Source organism: Uloborus diversus, chromosome 9, assembly GCF_026930045.1.
Source record: "Uloborus diversus isolate 005 chromosome 9, Udiv.v.3.1, whole genome shotgun sequence".
NCBI classification, from domain to species: Eukaryota; Metazoa; Arthropoda; class Arachnida; order Araneae; family Uloboridae; genus Uloborus; species Uloborus diversus.
In genome coordinates, this window is record NC_072739.1 from 65171007 (window position 1) to 65193391 (window position 22385).

General features: G+C 33.8%; 1 protein-coding gene across 1 annotated transcript in view; it reads right to left on the reverse strand.

Moving 5' to 3' along the window:
* The window catches only part of LOC129230279 (calcitonin gene-related peptide type 1 receptor-like), a 98201-nt gene that overhangs the window by 50761 nt on the left and 25055 nt on the right, over positions 1–22385 (reverse strand). The window contains exons 4-7 of the mRNA XM_054864678.1: positions 21482–21607; positions 20312–20406; positions 16488–16579; positions 3908–4058 (exon numbers count right to left, since the gene is read on the reverse strand). Coding sequence (XP_054720653.1) covers positions 3908–4058; positions 16488–16579; positions 20312–20406; positions 21482–21607 — 464 coding nt within the window. The remainder of the gene's footprint in view (positions 1–3907; positions 4059–16487; positions 16580–20311; positions 20407–21481; positions 21608–22385) is intronic.

The following is a 22385-nucleotide window of genomic DNA, read 5'->3' on the forward strand; positions in this document are numbered from 1 at the left end:
GGTAAAAATTAAGGGTTTTAGAAAGGATTTCAACAAATAAAACCCACTTCTTGGTTGCAACTCCGTTGCTTGCAGGGTACCACTTGTTATGACCTTTAACTTATGGGCGAATAGCGGAAGAGCACCGATCATCCCCAGTTGAAATTGCGTTCCCCCTCAAATAGAGCGGAGAAGCCTCCCCCCCGCACCCCATCGAGAGCCCCAAAAATGAGATCTAAATCCTTTCTAATTATCCGTTTTTTTTTTTTTTTTTTCTTTTTGCATTGCAAAAATGCAGAAAGAAAATACTATAGAATTAAACATTAAAATGTTTGAAAAATAAAACATATATTATATTATTTACCTTGTGGTTCATTTTCTGCAACAACTGTATCGAACAGTAGCCTGGTCATATTACACTCAATCTTTTGTAAATTTTAAATTGAAAAATTATTATTATTATTATTTTTTTTTTTTTTGAAAAATAAATCAGATTTGATAAACGTGTGTCGTAACCTGCTACTATATCAGTTATAAGATTCGATACTGCATCAATACACATGATTATAAATCATATTAAAATATGCGACACAGCACATGCTAAAAATTTATTTTAAGAACATCGCTTAACCATCACATAAACAGACCACAACTATTTCTATAAAGCTAACAAAGTGCGTTTTTAATTAATTATGCTCCAGATATTATCAGAATTAATTAATGGCTCAATAAATTTTCTCTCAAAAATCTTAAATATATAATGCTCTATTAATTATCTCCACGCACTAGATCTTAACTTTATGTAGTACTTGAATTTAATTATTCCACGCGTTCGAAAACAAGAGCCATTACTCAAATTGAAAGTGGTTTAAAGTTCCAGCCATGTTCCCAGAAAAACGTTGTTGCAGCACTGGAAATTGTTTTGTGACGACGATATTTTCTTGAAAATGTAAGGAGGAAGACGTTAACGTAATATAAATCTTTAATCCTAATGGCCATTTTTAAAAGTTTATTCAATTAAACATTGTTTTAAATTTACAACTACTTATTCCTACTTACTTAATGTTAACGCAAATTGTTTTCAAAAAATGAAAGAAACAATTTAGACAGAAGTTTCTAAACTATAGCTAGAAAGCAAAATTATTTGCCAGTTGTTTTGCACCAGGCATTTAACTTTTTAAGAGCTATAAGCTTCGCTCGAAACTGTGAACTCTTTTAATATTTAAAACTATGGTAACTTTAAAGCAAATGGTTAGGTGAACCTCCCCTCTGCCTTGGGTCAAGATATGGTACTAGTAGCCCTGGTTGGTGCTGCCATACAGCATGATTTAGAAGGAAAAAAATTCAATGTTATATCAGTTATAAGATTCGATACTACAGCTAGGACCTTATCTGTAAACGCATTTTCCTCGAAACTTTATAATACCACTTACATCCCTTTGCTTCTCACTGCCTAAAATGGCGCTCAAATAACAAGTTTCTCAAATTTTATGAATGTTTGTTCAGTAGATTGTGTAAATGGATGAATGCTTATGTTTCCACTAGAGATACAATACTACAGCTATTTTTCAAACATTTACTCATTTGTTTATTATTCGATATATTGACACTAACCACATGTAATCTGGGGCGCCCTGAACTAAAATCTTTGGGAGAGCAGGAATTCTGAATTTCCTGAATGGTAAAATACTGGTATGTGCACATCTAATGAAATGAGACATTCGAGCATTTAAAAACTGAAATATTGCAATTACGTCCAAAAATTTGCTGAAACGTCTGACAGAAATTGCCGAATATGGAAAATTTTAGGGAGGTCAGAGGGACTTCCCGTGACCTCCCATCGAAGTGCACCTGCATGTAACCTTAAGTTAAAAAACAAACTTGAATTAAAATAGAGAGGACGGACTGGATAATATAGATGGATTTCTTTCGTGACATTTTGAAAAGAAGAAATTGCAGTTTGTTTTCGAAATAATACTTAAAAAAAATAATACGTATAAAGATTTTTATGTCTCAATAACATAGAGAAAGAAAAAATTATAAACTACTTGTATTTGATAACTTAGAAAAAAAACTCAGGGGGACACATTTGTCTTATGGTCTTTAAAGGGTTATTAGGAATTAAAAATTAGCTCTTTCAATACCTTGAAGCTATCGTTACATATGAAGAAGTATTTCGGTTATAGTTTAAACACAACTATACCATCTAAAAATCGTCTACCCCTCCTAACCAGTGGATCAGCTTATTAGAAGAGATGTAAAGAGGGAGAAAAAATCCATATATCAAATGCGTACACACATACCTGAGAATATGCTCCCACGAGAGGGGTTTAAGTTGAGGATGATGAGGTCTAATAAAATGAATCATTTAAAATTTTGAATAATCAAGCTCAAATTAAATAAAATTAATAAATACCTTACATCATGTATTCAAAACAAAAAAGGTATATTTCATCTTTTATATCTTTACAGCTTCAATTCGATTATTCAAAAATTTAATAATCAATTCAAATCAAATAAAATGTATCAATACTAGTTTATGAAATGCACCGTTGGTTCGAGTTGAACCGATCCATTGCTTCGGTCACTCGGCTGGTCTGTGCTAATTCTACATTAGCTACCAGTTTGTTTGGCCCTCTTGGCTTCCATAAGAGGTTTTCCATCTCCAGCTCAGTCACTTTCCTATGCCGGGCTGATGAGTGCTAATAAGCACGAAACTGCAGTCCTCGGCTGGAAATGACTGAGCTGGCGGTGTATTTCATGTATTTCTGCTTTAGCCGTGGCTAATGGGCGGTAATTTACTGAAAATACTAGTTTGTTTTTAAAACAAAGAAAAAAAAATAAACATTTTTGCAAGTTTCAACTCTATGACGTGTAACCATTTTACATGTGGTAACAGTGTTATGGAGAGGGATTTTTTCCGTCAAGGTATACTTGATAGAGAAACGCTTAATCAGTCAAAGACTGAGTCAAAATTTCATCATTATCATCATATTCTTACTATTAGTCGTTGTTGTTATTTTTTTGTGTTAGACGTTTGATCTGACTGAATAGCAAAAATGAAATTCAAATTTAGAATACTTGACTTTTTTTATTTTATTTCGCATCATGTTTTTAAAATAAATAAATAAAATAATTAAATGCATGAATATAAACAACTGAATGTAGTTTGACTTTAATAAGGGTGAATTCCGATAAAGGTAAAATTTACGATTTCATTTTTTGAAGTAGGACGAAGAAAACCAGTTTAGAAGGAATGTTCATGTTTATATACAGTTGGCGTAGTTATTGTATATTTTGTGATCAATATAAATAGTTCTGGACCAGTTTGATTATGGAGCACACAGTTTTTCAAAAACATTTTGAACTTTGAATTGAACTACATGTTTTAGAATGAGTCACCTTTCCGTTTCTGGACATCGTGAACAAAGAAAAAAAAGATCTATTCGAAAAGATGAAATGCACTCTAAAAATCAGGAAAAAGCATTCGAAAATGGAAGGGGTACAATTTGGAAAGGGGTGCGTTCAGTAGCAATTGATGCAAACATGGATGAAAGTGATTGCACAATCCAAAACGGATATCAGTGAAATTTGAACAATTTCAAAGGATATGCAGCACTGACTATGCAAGTCTGATTGATATTGCATGCATGTGTTGTGTAAAAGAGCCGACTTTCGAAAAAAAAAGGTGGTTATGCGTAGTTCTTTTATGACCAATACGAAGACGGGCTACTATAAAGTGTTTTCTTGTGATGATCTCTGATGATTCGAACTACAAATATAAAAATTTCTAATGTTTCTATTTGTTCTCCCCATGAAGAAATGAAGTATCAAGGACAAGCCTCTGTTTATCAGAGCCATATTATAGAAATATTTTTAAAAAAAAAGCATGTTTCAAGAAAAATACCCAAACCTGAAGAAAACTTACCCAGTTTTCTTCCAGAATAGTACGCCGGTTGCCAGAGTTCTCTAGTTCATCAAGGATTACAATGGTTTTGAACATGATTGATAGAGTAGCGTTCATGAGAAGTGCTATGAAGAGATTTTTATGCATGGTAATGCGATGAACTTGTAGTTGCCTGAAATATAAAATAGTAACGAATACATAAATGTACAGTAATATTTTAACAAATGAAGGCATTGCAAGACTGTTATACTGTGACCATAATGAGTTGTTACTTGTTAATCATTTGTGACGTAGGTACAAACGAGTCCAGTACGTTATAAACTTCAGAGTAAAAAAAAAAAAAATTAACCACATTCGTCGATGTTTTGTTAGTACAGTGGAATCCACTAAATTGGACCTCCCGTTAATCGAACCAGCCGCTTATTCGGACCAAATCTTACAGAACCAAAACAAATTCCATTGCACAAGCCTAAAATTATTCGCTCATTGGGATCGAAAATCCGTTTAATCGGACCAAGGAACATGAGCACAAATAGGATAAAAAATTAAAAAATCGCCCACTTGAAGCGAGTTACAAGTATGTCAATGAATTTAATAGATAGTTCTATAAAAGTTAATATTGGTTTCATGTAACACTCAAGTAAATCCAGCAATATTTACAGGAAAAAAAAGGGTTAACGGATTTCCCATTTCATGACGGCTCTGTTCCAGCAGAAATAATAATTTCAGTGAAATTTCAAATTTCTTCAATTTAGTTGTAAAATACGTAATTCAAATTTATTTGGAAATTTTTAATGCATGATTAGTACTTTTTAGCGCTAATGTTTCACACTTTTTAGTTACTTCTGGTTGTTATATTGAATCGATACTGACTAGAAGGAATAACTAAAACCGTATCGGTCTGGGACGATTGTTCGTTTTACTTTATTTTTTAATGCAAAAATTTTGTTAACAGCAATTTTTCTTTGTATGCTTACCATACACTTAGCGCTCACAATAATCATAAGGGCATTTATACGTTTTGTGTATAGTATGTTCGGTCAAGCTATACAGATCCATTTCGCTTAATCGATCCAGCCGGTTATTAGGACCATAATGGTTTCGTCGCAATGGGGGTGATCCTATTAACCGGAATAAACTGTATAAATATATTTCTTAAAGATAATTTAATTATTTAATTACCGTCTGCAACATTTATTGCTTTACGTAGTAATTTATTCGCAATTTACATGAACTATAGGAGGCGCTGTAGTCTCGGAGAAATGGCGGCTGAAAGAGATAAAAAACAAGATCCTCATAGGATAAGCAGGCCACTTACGTAGGATCTACTTACGTATCTGTCAAATGAGACATCTGCTTCGCACGAGCATAATTGAAATGTTTCACTTCTTTGACTAATATCTTAAAACACCGCAAGGCGTCGTATTTAGGCGCTAGAACTGCGAGTTTCAACTGATATTCCAGTAAATTACCTGTTTATCAGAAAAATTTCCTGTAGAATTGCGTTCTTTCCAAGAAGATATTTTTTTCTTTTAACACTATTATTTCAATTAGTAAAATTATGATTTTATCTTATTCTGAAAAGCGGCTGTAGTTTTCCAGTCTTTTTTTCTGTTTGGATGTACAAAACCAATTGATCGAAGTTCATTTTGAAAGATGGTTCTAATTAGCCCTGTCTAGATTTCTTCTTTTTTTTAATTCAGAGAAACACATTTTTCGAGCACATTATTTTCAACTTGTTCTAGCTTTTACTATCCTAGTAAAGTTCAAAAAAAAAAGAGTTAAATAGAGTAAATATAGCAAATTCTTTTGACAACTAAATTTTTCCTTCTCAGCCTAATAAGGCTACCTTTATTAAGTAAGGCTTTGAACCCAGAAATAAATGATGTAATAGAGGTAGGAAGCTTCAATACTGCTCTGCGTTTTTATGAGACACATAAAACTGCGTCAATAATCAATTTTGGATACTATCATTTAAGGCAGGGGTTCTCAAATGCGCATGCGCCAAAAAGTGAGCGTGTTTTGTAGAAGCAATTTACTTATCCATACAATGCAAGACATACGCAACCCTTTTATCGGATGACAATACCACTAAATGCTCACTTTTCTGTGTTGAAAGGGGACTTTAAAACATTTGTGCGATTTAACCGTTGCTAGATTTCCTTTTACTTTTCTGATCTTTCTCATTTTAAATTATTAGCGGCAATGAATTCACGTTGGAGAATAAAAATAAAAGTGTTTGATACTTGGATTAATTCATAGAAAAATATACTGAAGCGGAGAAGATAAACACACTTTCGTTTGTAGTAAATGCCGATCAGATTGACGTTTATCATCCGACTCTGATTATAGCTTCAAACATTTCTGATGCTTTTTTGAAAACAAATTTAACAAACTTCATTCATTGAAGTAACTTACATCGAAGAAGCAGAATTTTCTTTTGAGTATCAAATTGACTCACGTTGAGGATAGTTGATAAATTTCGATGACTAAAAATATGAAAAAATTGCTGACAGAGATGCTGAAGTCATCAACGACGGAAAAATCAAAAAAGTATAAAAAGATTTCTTTTTATTTTTAATCAGAACATTTAAAACAAAAACTGAAAAATCATAATGAAAATGTGTATCAACTAAACCGAGTCTCCCCTAACTTTAATATGGAAGTTGACAGTTGATTGCAGCTCATAAAAATCACCAACAAAAAATTATCCCACAATCACCGCAAAAAATAGAAAAAAAAACTTATGCACCATTAGTTTCAAAGTATAGTTTTCTAGAGCATTAAAACATCATTTTGACAAATTCTTATGTCGTCGTGAATAGCTTTGGCACAGTTCCCACATTCAAAGTACATAACAGAAATGTTTCATGCTTAATGTTGAAGTTCGGAAAAGAAAAAAAAAATACATATAAATGAATTTCTTTCACAAAAATATAAAACATAAAGAGTCACAAAAACTCAGACGTTTCCTTTAAAATAATCGCTTTCAAACCGGTGACGTTGAAAAATGTAGACCCACGGCTTTTACAGAAAAATTATACAATGTCATAAATATTATGCTTCCATTAGTGCCACCATAAATATCCCCAAAGCACCAAAAAGACACAGAGACTTAAAAACGCATCACAGCAAAATTACACCACAGAGTGAATAAATTTCTCGCCAGCTTCCAACATAAACATTGTCGAAAACCGCCGTCTTTGAAAGCCATCATCGTTTAAATATTGGCTGCCATAAATATTCTTGGCGAATTTTCTGTGCAATAAATATCGTTGAAAGAGCATGAACTTGTAGCCTTATAAAAAGTTACCGCATCATAATTATAGCATCAAGATGCACTTATTCAACACAGTTCGAGTCCTGTGTAATGTCTAAGCTCTAAACCAGTAGTTCTCAATTTGGGGAGAACCCTCCCCCCCCCCCACCGCCTCCCCCCTAGGAGGACGTGGAAGAATTTGGAGGGAGGCGTGAATGTTTAAGAAACTAAAAACCTCAATGAAAAATTAAAACTCAGAACAATTTGCGCAATTTCGTAATCAAATGACTGCCTAGTCGGAAACTAGGGGTCCGGGCCTCAGGGGAGGGGGCCAACGAGATTGACGCAAAAAGAAGAAAGCAAGAAAGAAATGAAAAAAAAAGAAAGGAAGGGAAAAAAAAGAGAGAGGGGGATTCCGAATAAGCGGAAACGCAAAGATTAAGCAAAATTTACTCTTTTGGTATTTACTGTTGTGGCACTTATAATAGAGTCAATCATTTTCTAGTAAGCAGTTTTGATTATTTCCCCCCTAGCTCTTTTTTTTTTTCTTTCTTCTTTTTTTTTGGGGGGGGGGGAGGGGCCTGGTGACAAAACTGACAAGGGACCCGCCTTGGCTCTATGCAGCCCTGAACTTTTGTGCTTAAAAATATAAAATAAGATGCAACAACCTTTTTTATTGCATAAAATTTGCAGAATGGTTGCAGATTCGTGTTTCGGGGTTTTAAGGATTCCTTTTTTCAATGCAATGAAGTGTGAGCTTTATGATGAAAAGTAATCCAAAAAAGGCTCACACCTCATGGCATTGAAAAAGGCATGACTTTATATCAATGCTCAAAAGTAGCTTAAAGAACCTAAAAGGTTAAAAATCTCGCTATATCTAAGCGACTAAGTGTTTTGTGATTCAACATTCAGTAAGTAATAATGATATAGTCATAATAATAATAATAACATTTAAATAAAAGATATAGAGAATGGAGTTCAAAGCTTCCACAATTAATCACTGAAGTGCTTAATATTTTGGTGGAAAGCATTTTACTTCGCAAAAATATTAATCTATAATTTAGGCATAAGATGAATTTATTACAGAATTCCTCCACGACATGTTTCGTTATAAATTAAAACTCTTTGAATTTTTCACTTTTTTAATGTTTTGTTTAAAATGGAGAAGAAGCTCTTACATTTCGTGAAAAATGGTAAATTTATTTGTTCTTGCACAAAACTTTCTAAAATTTCGAAAGAATATTGATTTTGGAAATTTTCTAACTCGCATTTTGCGTTTTCTAAAAACTCGTATACTGCCCCAAATAAAAATATTCTGAACCAGCTGTGGCAGTAAAATTCGGTAAATTAAACTGGATGTCAATCAAAATATTAAAGACATGTAACTCTAGCAGAAGTTAATCAACATCATGTAAATTCGAGATATTTAACCAGTATTTTCATGTAATATTTTAACTTATGTTTGAAGCTTTAAAATTTGAAGAATTTCATAACGAAGTCAATGTTTTTGCATAAAATTTGAGCAAATATGACTTCTAATAAATTTATGAATTAGTGAGATGGGTCATTCTCGTAAAAATAGTAAATCGCAACCATACACTTTTGAATTTTTCTTCTCAATGAAAAGAATTATAATTTTTCCACTTGATACTCCATTTGATTTCCTTTTATCGAGTATTAATGGCTTATGTAAAAGTAATTAATGAAGAGTTGAATGCACTTTGTTTTCAAACAACAAAGAGATTAAGATAAATAAATACCTTTGTGCATAAAAGTAAAGTAAGAAATAACAACGTCAAACAGCATGCGTCACTTGACAAAGCTCTTATTTTCGAGATAGACCGTGCAACGCAGATAGTCAATAACGCAATAAGCCACAAGTTATCGCCCCATTGCCTTAGATTCATGATTGCATGCATTTGCTGCAAAAAGAACATTGCTAACCTTTTCCAAAAAACTAATGACTGAAGTAACCGAATAAGCTTATAGCTTCATTAAAAAATATGAATTGAAATAAATTTCACGAGCAGTATGCAACGGTTTTGGTTTTTATCGCTAACTGATTGAGGAAATAACTTACCGAAAGAGTTGTCATATTACTTCCGGATATGTTCATTCACATTTAATTGCGAATTCGTGCCCAGTTACGTTTCTTTTCTTCGTTTTTTTTTCGGATATGCGGTACGATAACTTTGTTAAATTTAGGACAAGCATCAAAATTTCCGTAAGTTCATGTCATAAACAATGTGGAAATATCTATAATCGATGCTTGGCGGTTTTCCCCCCTCTGCATAATCAAAGAACTTCTCGTTCATCAGTTTGGAAATGGACAAGAAATCAATTTTAGCAAGAGAACTCAAGTGATGTCATCTGGCTGATTTTATGAAGAGTATTCCAGAAATCAATATTCTCTTAACGTCGATCAAGTAATGTTTTGCTGAGTTTAAGATCTTTAAAAAAAATGTAGTACTCAATAAGCTTTGTGATTAACGCACTAGTGGGAGTGAATATCACTCATTTGGAAGAAGAGAAGAGTGTCACAGTACGAAGAATTGTCATTTTACAAAAGAAGCGTTTGAAGTTTAACTCTTCAGGAAATTTGCTGTAAGAAAGATAAATTTCCTGTGCTTCTCAATGTGGTTAATATTAGAACAAAAAACCTGTCATTATATTCCAAAGAAGATAACGTGATTTGAAGCCCTTTAAGCGACAAGAAAAAGGAACATTAAAAATTTCGTGTTGGGACACTTTTCTTCCAAACGAGCGATATACTTTTGGGCATAGAAAATCAACATTTGACTTTTGTCATAGTATATACGGCAGCTGTGGTTCTGTTGTTTTCGTCGTAAGGGCGAATTTTTATCAATTCAATTCGGTACGTGTCGTATGATTAAGCGGCATGAAAAAGGATCCTTCAAGAGTTCGTTTCGCTTTGAATACTCTTGGCAAAATTGAATTCCCCATTTTTCTGATTGCAAGATCTCTGTTGTATCCATCTCGTGGGAAAAAACTCTCTTGGTAAAACCATCCGCTGATAGTGGTGCCGTCTCTGGGGAAGGCACTATAGATGAGGAAAATCTCACTTACACAATGAAGGCTACGCAGATCCTTATCACAGCATTACGACGCGGCCAGTTTTGGTTTGCACCAAATAAAAATATGCGAACAGTAACCACTACGCAGTCTAATTAGAAATAACAAAGGAAAAAAGAAAAAGGCCGTGTGGGCTGATCGGTGCGCCATCGAACTTGTGACCGCAAGGTCCCAGGTTCGGTCTTAGCCGGTCAAAAATCCACCGTCTTCATTGAGGGTGACTGGGGAACGTTAAATATGCTCGTGGTCACAAAGTCCTCTAAGTGAAACGATTCCTCTGGGGGTGCTAAGCTAGGAGTTTTTCAGTTTCTGGTTTGGCTCTAAATTATCGAACTGTCCATAGATCGGGCTGCCATCTATCGTGTTGTCTGAGCCAAATTGGACTTCCACTGAAATAAGTGCTCGATTAAACGAAGCGTACCTCTCTGCCTTGAACCGAGTAGTCTCGGGCTCGGGTTCCCGATTTGCATAAGTAACAAAAAAAAAAAAAAAAACTTCCCAGGAGTTCAGTAGAAAATAAAGCTCATTTCTGAACCTTTTTCTATTCTAAAAAAATGCGGTGGTGCAAAATTAATCGACGCGGCTCCACGTTCTACAGAATACCTACATTCATAGTTTTTTTTTTTTTTTTTTTTTGTTATCGTATAGTCCACTTTTCAGAATTTTCAGTTTTTTCTCTTTATTATGTCGTTCATTTTTAAGTTTTCTCAGAGTATATAGTTCTTAAAAGTAAAAATAAAATGGCACCCTTTAACAACTTACTAGCTGCGTTAGCAAGGGCTTAGCAAGGTCTACCTCGAATAAAAGTTATGTCAAGTTACGGGTGTTCAAACAATCACACTTGAACAAAAAAAAAACGAGCTGATGTGTACATCACATGACTTCCTTTTACTCCAATTTAATGTCTTTTTCCCATTATGATTCAATTGTTTACTCTCTAAATATCACCAATAGTGGCCAAATTGAAACCAAATTTTAAAAATAAAAAAAATCGCCAAATTTGTCGCTAAGTTGGCGACAAAACTTGGCGACCAAACATCTGGCGATATATCGTCAAGTGTCTGACAAATTATAACACCAATTGAGTTAGCATCAAAATTAACAATGATTTCCCCCCAAAAAAGGACAAAAGATCCCCTCTAAAACACCCGAATGCAACCAAAAGGAGAGGTGCCTAACTAGACCCCACTAGGAGTCTACGTACCAAATTTCAACTTTCTAGGACATACCGTTTTTGAGTTATGCGAGACACATACGCACATACATACGTACATACGGACGTCACGAGAAAATTCTTTGTAATTAACTCGGGGGTCGTCAAAATGGATGTTTCGGGTGTCTGTACAATCCGAGGCATATATCCACGTGTGGTCGAGTCGAAAAAAAAAACTCAACATTCATTTATGTGTGAGAAAAATGGAAACTGAGGCCGAATTTTGAGTGAAAATTTTTTCGCGAATACAATACTTCTTTTTTTGTAAAAGGAAGTAAAAAAGAGTTAAATTTTGCGGCAGATTGCGGAAAAATAATCAAAAAGGAAACATTTTAAATCCCTCGGTTGTAGAAAATGCCTCAAAACAAAAGCCAGAATTTTGATTTTTCACATTCCAGAATAAAAATGGCAACAGAGCATTCTTCACAGTGATTTTCTTCACCTTATAAATTTTAATAAAAGTATTGTTACGGAAAGTTGAGATGAAGCACTGAATAATAATTTGAATGGATCCCCTTCGAAACCCTTCGAAAAATAGGTTTTTAATGTCAAAATCTAAGTATCCTAATTAATAGTTTTTAATTGATTTCTTCGCTAATCGTTTTCAAAGGATTATGTCAAATAACCAAACATAAAGACTGGAAAATTTTGAATCTATCGACACCTAGTCACTTCACTAACGTTCGGTAGTTGTAACTCAGACAAAGATAGATAGTTGAATAGGCACATACTTTGGGGCCCGATTTTGACCTTCTGCCCCACATGCCTGGAAAGGGACATCCTCCCCCATTCTGCTAACAGTTGCATCTCATAAAATAGAGAATTAGAAGTAAACACATTTTGGCGGGAAAGTTTTCCAATCGCTTGTTTTGAGTAAACGACACTTGGAATTCAGAAGGGCATTTTCCTCTCTCTGCGACACCCGCATTGGGTCAAAAGGGGTTAGCTTCTTTCTGAGATTTCAAACATTTTCCCGTCCCCGAGTCACAGCTGCAGAGTATAACTTCTGAAACTCTGACATTTCTGGATTCATAAAATAGAAGACTTGGGAATAACAAAATTCCATTCTGACACTTTGCGACACTCCGTATCCCATAAAGCATAGGGTTTTCCTGGAAGCTGGATCTCCAGATGTTTGAACTATGATCCTCAGAGAATGTGTCCGGATCAGGGAACTGCATCCCCCGGTATAAAACGGGGAGTTGGGGTTTTTCGAGAGGAGGGAAGATAGAGTTTTGAGGGCAGAACAGCTTTCCCGAGCTCTGTGTTTCTCCGAGACGTTTTGTCCGGAGTTATGATATTAGAAACGCGCTCCCGCGAGTGCCTTTGGATCACTTAATGGAGAAAGAAGCAAAATCTTGGTATGTACTATACTAGCTCCCACTTCCCACTACTTAATTTATACCAGTAGATTAAAATTTAATTTCTTTGGAGAGCAGAATTATGATGTGTTTAATTTTTGAAATCCTTAACGTTTTGAGTATTAATGTTTAACTCCTGACTAAATATCTATACTTAGGTTAGAATTGTGTATGTACAATTTTATTTAATAAACATTCAATGTGCTATAATGAATCCAACTATTATTTCTCCTATATTCTACAGTTCAAAAGTCATCAAATCATAACACAACGCTTTGTACCTAACTACACTATGGGGGAACGGCCCAGCAATACGCTCAGTTTTTGATTATGTAAGATCCATTGGAAATTACTTTTCAATTATTGAAATGCCTGTTAGGCATTTTTTTCAACAAGCAATCGTCCTCTTTTAGTAACTTAGTTTCAATTTTCAAAACTTTTACGTTCGATCTTAGGCAACCTTTTTCTTCTTAAGAAAAAGTTTACCTTTTAGCTAGATTACAAGAAATCTAAAAATACTTCCTGCATAATTTCGCTTCTTGAATGGCAAAACGATTTGTTCAATTCCAGAAATTGGTTATTCGTACATCAAAAACTGCGTTTTAAATGCAAAGTAGATATACAAAGTATTGTTTTAAAAAAAAGAACCACAACAAGAAGTATCGAGAAAAATATGAAATCAACAATTCGGATTTTACTCTAGTTAGGTAACTTTGAGAACAAAATCGATTTTTAGAAAAAAAAAAGTTTTTAGAAGTTTTGAAGTATTTCCTGTTTAAAAGAGACGAGGAATTTTAATAATTTATTGGCAGAGTTTTATTTTTCAGTGATAAAAGAGCAAGTTCATAAGTGATTGCATTTCTTCCTTCTCATCTTTTTATCAAAATTTTAGTAGAACAGAGTTATTCATACGCAGTTAGTTCACGTAAATTATTTGTCTCTATTTATTGGCAAAGTTGTTATTTGTGTATTTTTTCTTTGTCTTTTTATTTGCATTCCATTTTGCTGCCTAAATGGTAGTATGGTAGGGCACACAAGAAAATATTCACTCCAGTATAAAAAAAAAAACAAAATTTGGTGTTGCTTAAAAAAATCAGAAAAATATTGGAACTGGCGTGCTAATTTGATTTTAAAAATCAAACTTTTTTTCCCCCAAGTTACAAGTTTTTATAAGTGCTCGTACATTTTTAAAGAACTATTTTGCAAAAGTATTTTATTTTTAAGATCTTTCAAATTGTAACACTTTTGATTGTTTCAATGTATTTCATTCATGTTTTCAAAAAAAAAAAAAATCTATAGTTATCACCACACGGCTTCCTTATGCTTCGATTAAATGGGTAATATAACGTTTTGAATAACTAAAATATGATTTATCTTAAATATGTGAATGCGGGTTCTAGAGTCCATTGAAATTTTGAGGACTGCATCTAATATTCCAATAGGAATTTTCAGAATCAGTTATACATGTTGAATTGGATTAATAACCAAATGGTTTTTGCCTGAAATAGGAATATCAAAATCTTTAGCATTACACTACTTCTGGAATTGCATACAACAAAATGATGAACAGTTAATTTAAAATATACAGTCGAGTCTCGATTTGCGCGAGGGATGCGTTCCAAGACCACTCGTGTAAGTCAAAATTGTATACGATTTTTTTATAAACATAACTAATTATTTTAGGCAATTGTAATCACATCTCAGTTTTAAATCATTTCTTAACTATATATTACCATTTCTTACATAAAGAAGCGAATGTTTACTGTAGAGTCGAGTCTGCTTATTAAAATATCGGTTAAAAGAATATCCCGCTTAATACATTTTCAACGTACCAAACCGATGTAATGTGTTAGTTAATTCAATTCTGGTTAATGGAATATCTTGCTTATTAGAATCTTTTTTCGTGCCAAAATGGCTATTCTACTAAACGGATTCGACTGTGTTTTTAAAACGCTGTACAATTTAACATAAAGTATCGTTACGATGCAAAAATCAATGGGAGAGAGATACAGTCACTTAAAATAATAGCAGAACAAAAATAACATTGCATGGTGTTTGATAACTGAATTGGTTCTTATTTTTCACTAAAAATAATTCAGGTGAACCATATTTTTAGATATTACTCCCCCCTCCCTTTTCCAAATATACTCAAAATAAAAAAACTAGTATGTCGTGGCCATCACGAAACCTTTTTCTATATTTTTCCTTATGAATGCTTGACGGGGAAGCATTGAATCAGCACCTGGACTAAATTTTGTTTGACTTCTTGGGGAGTGCTCCAAAAACTAATGGGTACAAGTTCATAAAATAAAACAGTACAATACGTAGTAATAATAAAATGCAGAACTATAATTGTACTGTACACTGGATACAGTAATTATATATCTATAACTTAAGAATGATGGTGATTTATACTACGTTATCAGGTGGTTATTAGTGTTCGCCTTACAGCGAATGTACATCAGAGGTCTTGTCAGAAGAAGAGGATAAACAAGAAAGAGTTATGGATTGATCTTCTGCGTTCTGCTGAAATTATTCTGTTGAATGTCTTTGAGCTGTGGGCAGGAAATTCGAGTTAGCTCTAAAACTCGTTGCTCGTGAAAAACATAGATGAAGAAAAGGATTAAAAAAAAAAAACATTGAAATGTGAAAAATTTGCAGTAACTACCCTTTACCTGCTCACGACAGTATAACTGTATTCCAGTCGTCTTCTAAGCTACCAGCCAAAAGAGCCCTCTATGTTTTGAATGAAAGCTTGCTTTTTTATTGTCTGTAAACCTACAATTTTAGTAAATATAGAATCAATTTTGAATAAATTAAGGTAATCCAACAGGCGCACTAATGTGTCCCTGCGAGTTACTAGACCATCTTAATTGACGGTTTGGCAATCATTGGTTTTTCCATATGTTAAAATTCAATAGGATTAATTAACTAACAGTAACATATCAAGCATCTAATACTATTCTACAAAGCAATTATTTCGTATTTATTTCGCGGAAATTTTTTTTAAAGATTTTGACAAAATTTATTAAAAACGTTAAAAAACAGGAAATCTCCCACATTTCTACGCATTTGCAGAAAATGACGGAATCTTACCACACCTCAATTTTTTTGTGGGAGTTTAGTATCACTAATGGCACCTTTTCCGTTCAACCCACTGTCGAAAATAGTAAAAAAAAAAAAAAAAATTACAAATATTGCCAATAACATCAAAGAACAACATTTGGTTGAAATTTCAACGCAATTGCGGCAGAGCAGGAAATCATCAAAAATTTTATGCGCACTTTGTTTAATCACTGGCACCTTTTCCGCACTACCCATCTAAGAAAATCGAAAGTGGACTGAAAAGTTGCCGAGGATAAAAATGCCGGATTATTGGAAATATGTAAGCGACAGGGCGTTTGTGGGGGGGGGGGGGGGTCCTCCACCAGAACATGGTCAAAATTCCTGGATTCGAAAACAATATTAAGTTCCTTGCGTTTGCGACTGAACAGTAAAGTGGAGTGTAAATACTCCATCTAGAATACGTGTAGAAAAATCTCACTTTCATCGTTGACATTTTTTAAGGAATATTTTCATTTAACTTACAATTTCAAATGAATTATTAAAAATTATGAAACATTTTCAATAAAAGCTAACTGAAAAGTGTTAAAATAAATATTAAAAGCCTCTTACTTATAAATTGCGAAGATGAAAAGAGCAGGAATCAAGAAGAATATGGACACTGCATATGTTGCAATATGGAAAATCTGCAGCCTGCGGATTCCCTAAAATAGAAGCAATTCATGTTTGAAATTGAACATTTGAAATAATATTTTTCTGATCAGTTTAGGCATCTTTTCCTCTCCAGCAGGTCTACAAAGCTGAATTAACTGGTTTCAACTAGTTTTACTTGATATGTGGGAGATTACTAAAGACGTTTGTTTATGATTTCCCCCCTCCTAACTATCTTTAATGAGCAGTTCAGTTGTTTCAATTTAGCCCATAAATATTGTGCTCTGCTCTGGGTAAAATGGAAACGCTTTAAGTTTTTATTCTTTTAGTTTTCTTGTTTTAGATTGAATCTAGTTCTATACTAACCACACGATCAAGGAAATTCGAAAAAAAATCGAAATTGGTAGCATTTGAAAGAGCATCGTAAAACATTATTATGGCACAAAAATTACGTGCCCTCGTGATCCCGTTATCGAAATATGAGGTCTTAAAGTTTGCCGAAATTTTGATTTAAGTCGCCAAATTTAGAGAGTTTTGTTCAAAAATGGTAGATACGGCGCGAACTCAAGATCTGCATCTGTCAAGACATCTAATTGCTATTTTTGGTCTTTACCAAAACGCATGAAAGATGTTTTAAGCCAATTCTTTACTCATGAGTGACTACCAGAGGAAGAGAATCGTCATTTCAGTTTTTAGGGGGTTGTTTTCAGGGGTATTTTTCTCTCGTCAGGAGAGGGGGGTTTGTTTTTGTGAGGTCTTTAAAGTATTAGTGTGGGGAGAGCATTATCGCTCTTGAAATAGACACCTTTGCTTTACTTGTGTGCATCAAAGTTGAGAACCACTATTAAGTTTATAAAGTGGAAAGTTTTTCCAGAGGAACAACTTTAAATCAAGATTAAGTTTAAGTTTTATCTTATTATTAATGATAAAAGCAGGCTCACCACAGTCGGGGAGGGGGGGGCGAGAATTTAAGGGGCTAAGGTTTACCCTTAACAAAAATGTATTTACATGTACTTCTAAAAGTATAGTGTGGTAGGGAAGGGGGGCACGCGCGGGGGACCAATATCGCCAGAAATATTTGATGTTGTTTTTTTTTTGTAAAAACAATGCAAATATAACGTTAACTGATTTCAAACCACTTTTTTTTTCTGGCGAGTCCCTTAAACCCAAGGTGAATTCCCAGACACATTATTTTCAACTCTAGCTATGTGTATGTGGGTGTGTTTCCTATTGCTTTTCGGCATGATAAGCATTTTGTTTACCTAATTCTGCAGTGGGAAGGCAAAGCGCAGTATCAGCAAATTTTTCTTTCATTTTGCTTTTTGTCACATTCTGTACTTTAGCCAGGGGTGCTTACCTGGGAGGGGAAGGGTCGTAGGGCAGACTGTGCCATTTAAATTTTTAGGGGGTGTTTTGGGGGGTATTTTTCTCATTTTGGGGAGGGGTCTGATGCTTTGGGGGGGGGTTCGCCGTGAAATTTTGGGGTATGCGCCCATGTCCTTAGAAGGGGGGCACATCTGCCTTAGCTTTAATGAACAATGTTGCTTATTTGGTACAATGTTGCTTATTTGGTTTCCGCTGAAAATTAAGCACGAAAAGAACGTCATATTAAAACGTTTCCCTTTTTGGAACCCAAAACGCGTTTCGTCAAATATCTCAAAAATTCATTTCTGCAGATACTTTATTTTAACTTCCCACGGCAGAATTGAGTTTTCCCCAGTAAAATTTTAAAGAGACGGATCGGATAAGAGCATATTTTTGCATTTTAGTAGATTTTTACTTTGGTACTTAAAATGTTAATTACAATATTATTGATGTAATATATTTTAAGTATTTCTTATCATAGTTCTTGTAAGTATTAATTATGAGTATTTCTTTTAAATTCTGTGCAAAGCTAATTTGTTTACTTTAGGCAATTAAAGATAAATTATTAAACAAAATCTTCCAAGTCAGAAATTTTAATTAGCAGATTAACCTAAATACAGACAAAAGCTAAAGTAAAATAAAAATGCCATAATAAGTTAATTTTTATACTTAACACAATATAAATTTTAAAAAAGAATCTAATTCAGAAATTTTAATTAGCAGATTAATGTTAAATACAAATGAGAGATATAGTAAAATAAAAATGAAAGAAGCCTGTCGAAAGGGCAAAAATATGCAACTGACCCTGACAAATATGAAACTGAACAAAATAATGATTAAAAGATAGAAAATTTGGCACTAGAAGCATGTCATGAATTTGAGCCTTGTACAGATATTTCAACCGTCAAACTCCCCCGAAATGCAAAATTGTAAAGGTGTTTAAAATGGAGGTGGCAGAGTTTTCAATAACCCAGACTTGTACCAGACATATAGTATCATGTCCAAGTATTGTGGTTGTGTAATAATCTGGAAATGAATAAGTGATTGTAGTTTGATTGAAACATAACTTGTAAAAGGTATTCCAGTACTTTTAAAAATGAATAAAAAAACATGCAATATGTTGTGCATTTACTTTATACCCACTTTTAGCTGTAGTGGCTACATTAACAGTTTTTAAAAACAAAAATAACTATTTCCCTCCATCCGTGACGTGATTTCCTATATCGATAATTTTGAAGCGCAAGTTATTTTTTATCCGTTGTTATCTTTTTAGGTTTTTTTTAATTGAAAATTAAATACTTTTCCAAACAGGCAGAAAATGATACTTCATGTATTAATTATCACTTAAAAAAAAGAACTGATACCATAATCCATGACCATTTTGTTTCAACATCAAAGACCATTCGTTTTACTATTTGTATATGAGCTCAACCTCTGCTTTTTATATTTATTCATGTAAATTCTCCCAGATTATTAAGAAGTTCTTACATCATATTTCATTCATAAGAATTAACTTAAATAAGTTAAATACACTTAAAATACAGAAATGTTCTGAAATGCATTATTATCACGAATGAAACAATACAATTTATGTTTCATTTCATTGTAAAGTTCTCGTTCCTCTGGTCCTCTGGATACTACTTTTCACTACTACTTTTCACTTCATAGACTTGATGGTGATTCCTTTAATTTAACACGCACAAGTAAGGGATTAATGCAACACATCTTTCACACGCTTTGCAGACAACCCAAAATGGAAATGAAATGCCATGCAAGATGCAGACGATAAAATCGCGCGGTGTTTTAAATTTCTTGCTAAGTCTTTAAATCTGGCGACTTTTCTTGAGATTTCAGCAGACTTTTAGCCCCTATATCTCGAAAACGAAGAGACGAGGGCACACAATTTATGAGTCAAAAAAAAAAAGTCTAAATATACTCTTTCGAATGCGAACATTTTGAACTTTTTCCATGATTACTGAAGTCGTGTGGTTCCCTGGTAGGCATATCTAAAAGACTTCGTTGGTATGCCTTGAGAAATTAAGAAGTTTTCTCGCTAGGTTACGAAATATCTTTAAAAAAGAAAAGTTGAGGGGAAAAACATTTTGAAATGTTGCTTTACAAAATTAGTATAACGCTTTTTGTCTTACTTGTACAAAAAAGTAGATTTTTTTTTAGTGTTTTACATTTTTCAAAAATGTTTACAAGAGCGGCAGTTTTTATTTCTTCAAAAAATCCATTTTTTTCCACGGTTTAGCGCGTTACTCTTCAGTAAACATTCAAGCCTACATTTGTAAGTTTATTAATGAATTTATTTTCAAGGGATATTTGTATGCCTATAATAAATTGCGAAATTTCAAATTTAACCTAAAAGCATTATGTGAGAGGGATAGTTTAAAATCTTGGATGAATTTAGTTTTTACCTCTACGCGGCCACATCCACTGTAATTGGTCCACTCATTTCTCCATTGATTAACGTACCACGAGCCATTGTTCCAGCATTTTTTCATAGCGTATCCTACAAAAGACAACATTTCACATAAATATATACTTTTCTGACAATCTGGAGTTTACAGCTTTATTTTTGTATGAAATATCTAACATACGAAACCAATGTTCTATAGAATGCCTCATATGATAGGTCGACATTCTACGGAGCTCCTAGTGTGAGAAGGAAGAATTCAATAGAATGCCTTACATGAGAAGTGAGCATTCGGTACGCCAACTGCTTCGTCCCCCTGCTCGCTTCGCTCGCAAACACCATTTCCCACCTGTGGTGGTCCAATGTCGCCTGCGGCGAGTGACAATGATTTTAACCCTTAATAACCTAGAGTTTCAATTTTGATACCAATCTTTTTTGATACCTATCTTTTAAACCGAATGTTCACATTACTATTAGTTTTTTTTTTTTTTTATAGGTTGGCTGTACGTATTTTACTGTTGTATAATATTCTTTCCAACGAAATTTAAAAAAAAAATCAAATGTCATTATTGTTTTATTTTATCTATGACATATTACTCGCGCGGCAAAGTGAACAAGTAAACACATTTTACTAAAAGTTTTGTTGAATACAAAATATTGTGTATTGTAAATATTGTAAAATAGATATTGTGATTTTTTTAGCTATTTTTCCCTTCATCTAGACCCTCAAGCAAACACAGTAATATTAAAAATAAATCACTTTCGTAAATCAGGCTACTAAGGGTTAATGCTTTTCCAGCCTGGATGTCCTGTGGGTTTCTTTTTATCAAGTAATGTCCTTGCCCATCCGTAGTGACGCCACTGGATATACCTTCCAAGTATGACATAAAAGAATATTATGCCAAAAAGCTAGTTTTAAGTTTAGAAGAATGTTGCTTCCCAGTTCGAGGGTAATTATAATAAGTTCTTGAGGACTATGTTCGAAGCTAACCTTATTTCTAAAAGAATGACTAACGACCTTATTCACCAGCCGATTCGAGCATCCGGCCGACATTTGAACTGCCGATCGAAGTCCTATCAACCAATGAGGATGCTTCATTCAAAGGTTCGGGTGTCCGGAGGAGGTTTGAGTCGGTTGCTGATTAAGACTATAAACTCTCAACTAACTTACGTGGACATGGTGGAGGCTCACTCATGAAGTACACGTGTTCTTGACATGCACTGACTGCTACTTCACCTGAAGGCGTGTCTGGCCAGCACTGCCAACCGTCCCACGTTCGAGGGCAGAAAGCGCCATCTGCAAAAATTAAAGAAGGAATAAATGCAAATCTATGTAATTATTCAAATTCATAATTTGTCGTTGAAGATTATAAGGTGATGCTAACGCAAACTTTAAAGAACTTTACGCAGAAAGATAAACACACCAGCAGTGGCCAGCGCTTCAACAGTGGCCACTTCAGAGTTTATATTTGAAAAAAAGGATTACAAGTCTTCCAATGGATTCAAAAGTGCAGGGTTTGAGTAAATTGGAAAACCTAGAACCCTATTTTTCCAAATATAAACCTTGAAGTGACTACTACTGAAGCACTGGCCACTACCGTGTGTTAACCTAATTTGCGTTAACTTAAAAAGTTAAAAGTAATAAAGTAGTAATAAAATGAAATAAATTTTCCAAATGTGAAATTAAAACATTTTGTCGGTATGAAGGAGAAGTGTTAAAAAAAAGTGTAAGTGGACCCAATGCTATTCTCGGGTTTGATGGCACTGCCATAGTGGCATGATTCTTGCTTTTTTTTTTTTTTTTTTGCCTTCTTTTAAGTTCTGTGATAATACAATCTTCAATGTGTGGGAAGGAAATGCATCAAAATAAAATTAATAATAATGATAACAAAAATAATAAAATATCAACCATTTTACAGTTAAAAAAGGCTTGTTACAAGTGTTCAGTTAACTGCTTTCGATATTAAACAACCACTGGCCTTCTGCAACCAATGCACCCATGCAGAAGAATCTTTGATGAAAGAGATCGTCATCCGCTTTCATCAAAGATTCCAGTGACTTTAAAAAATCAAGTC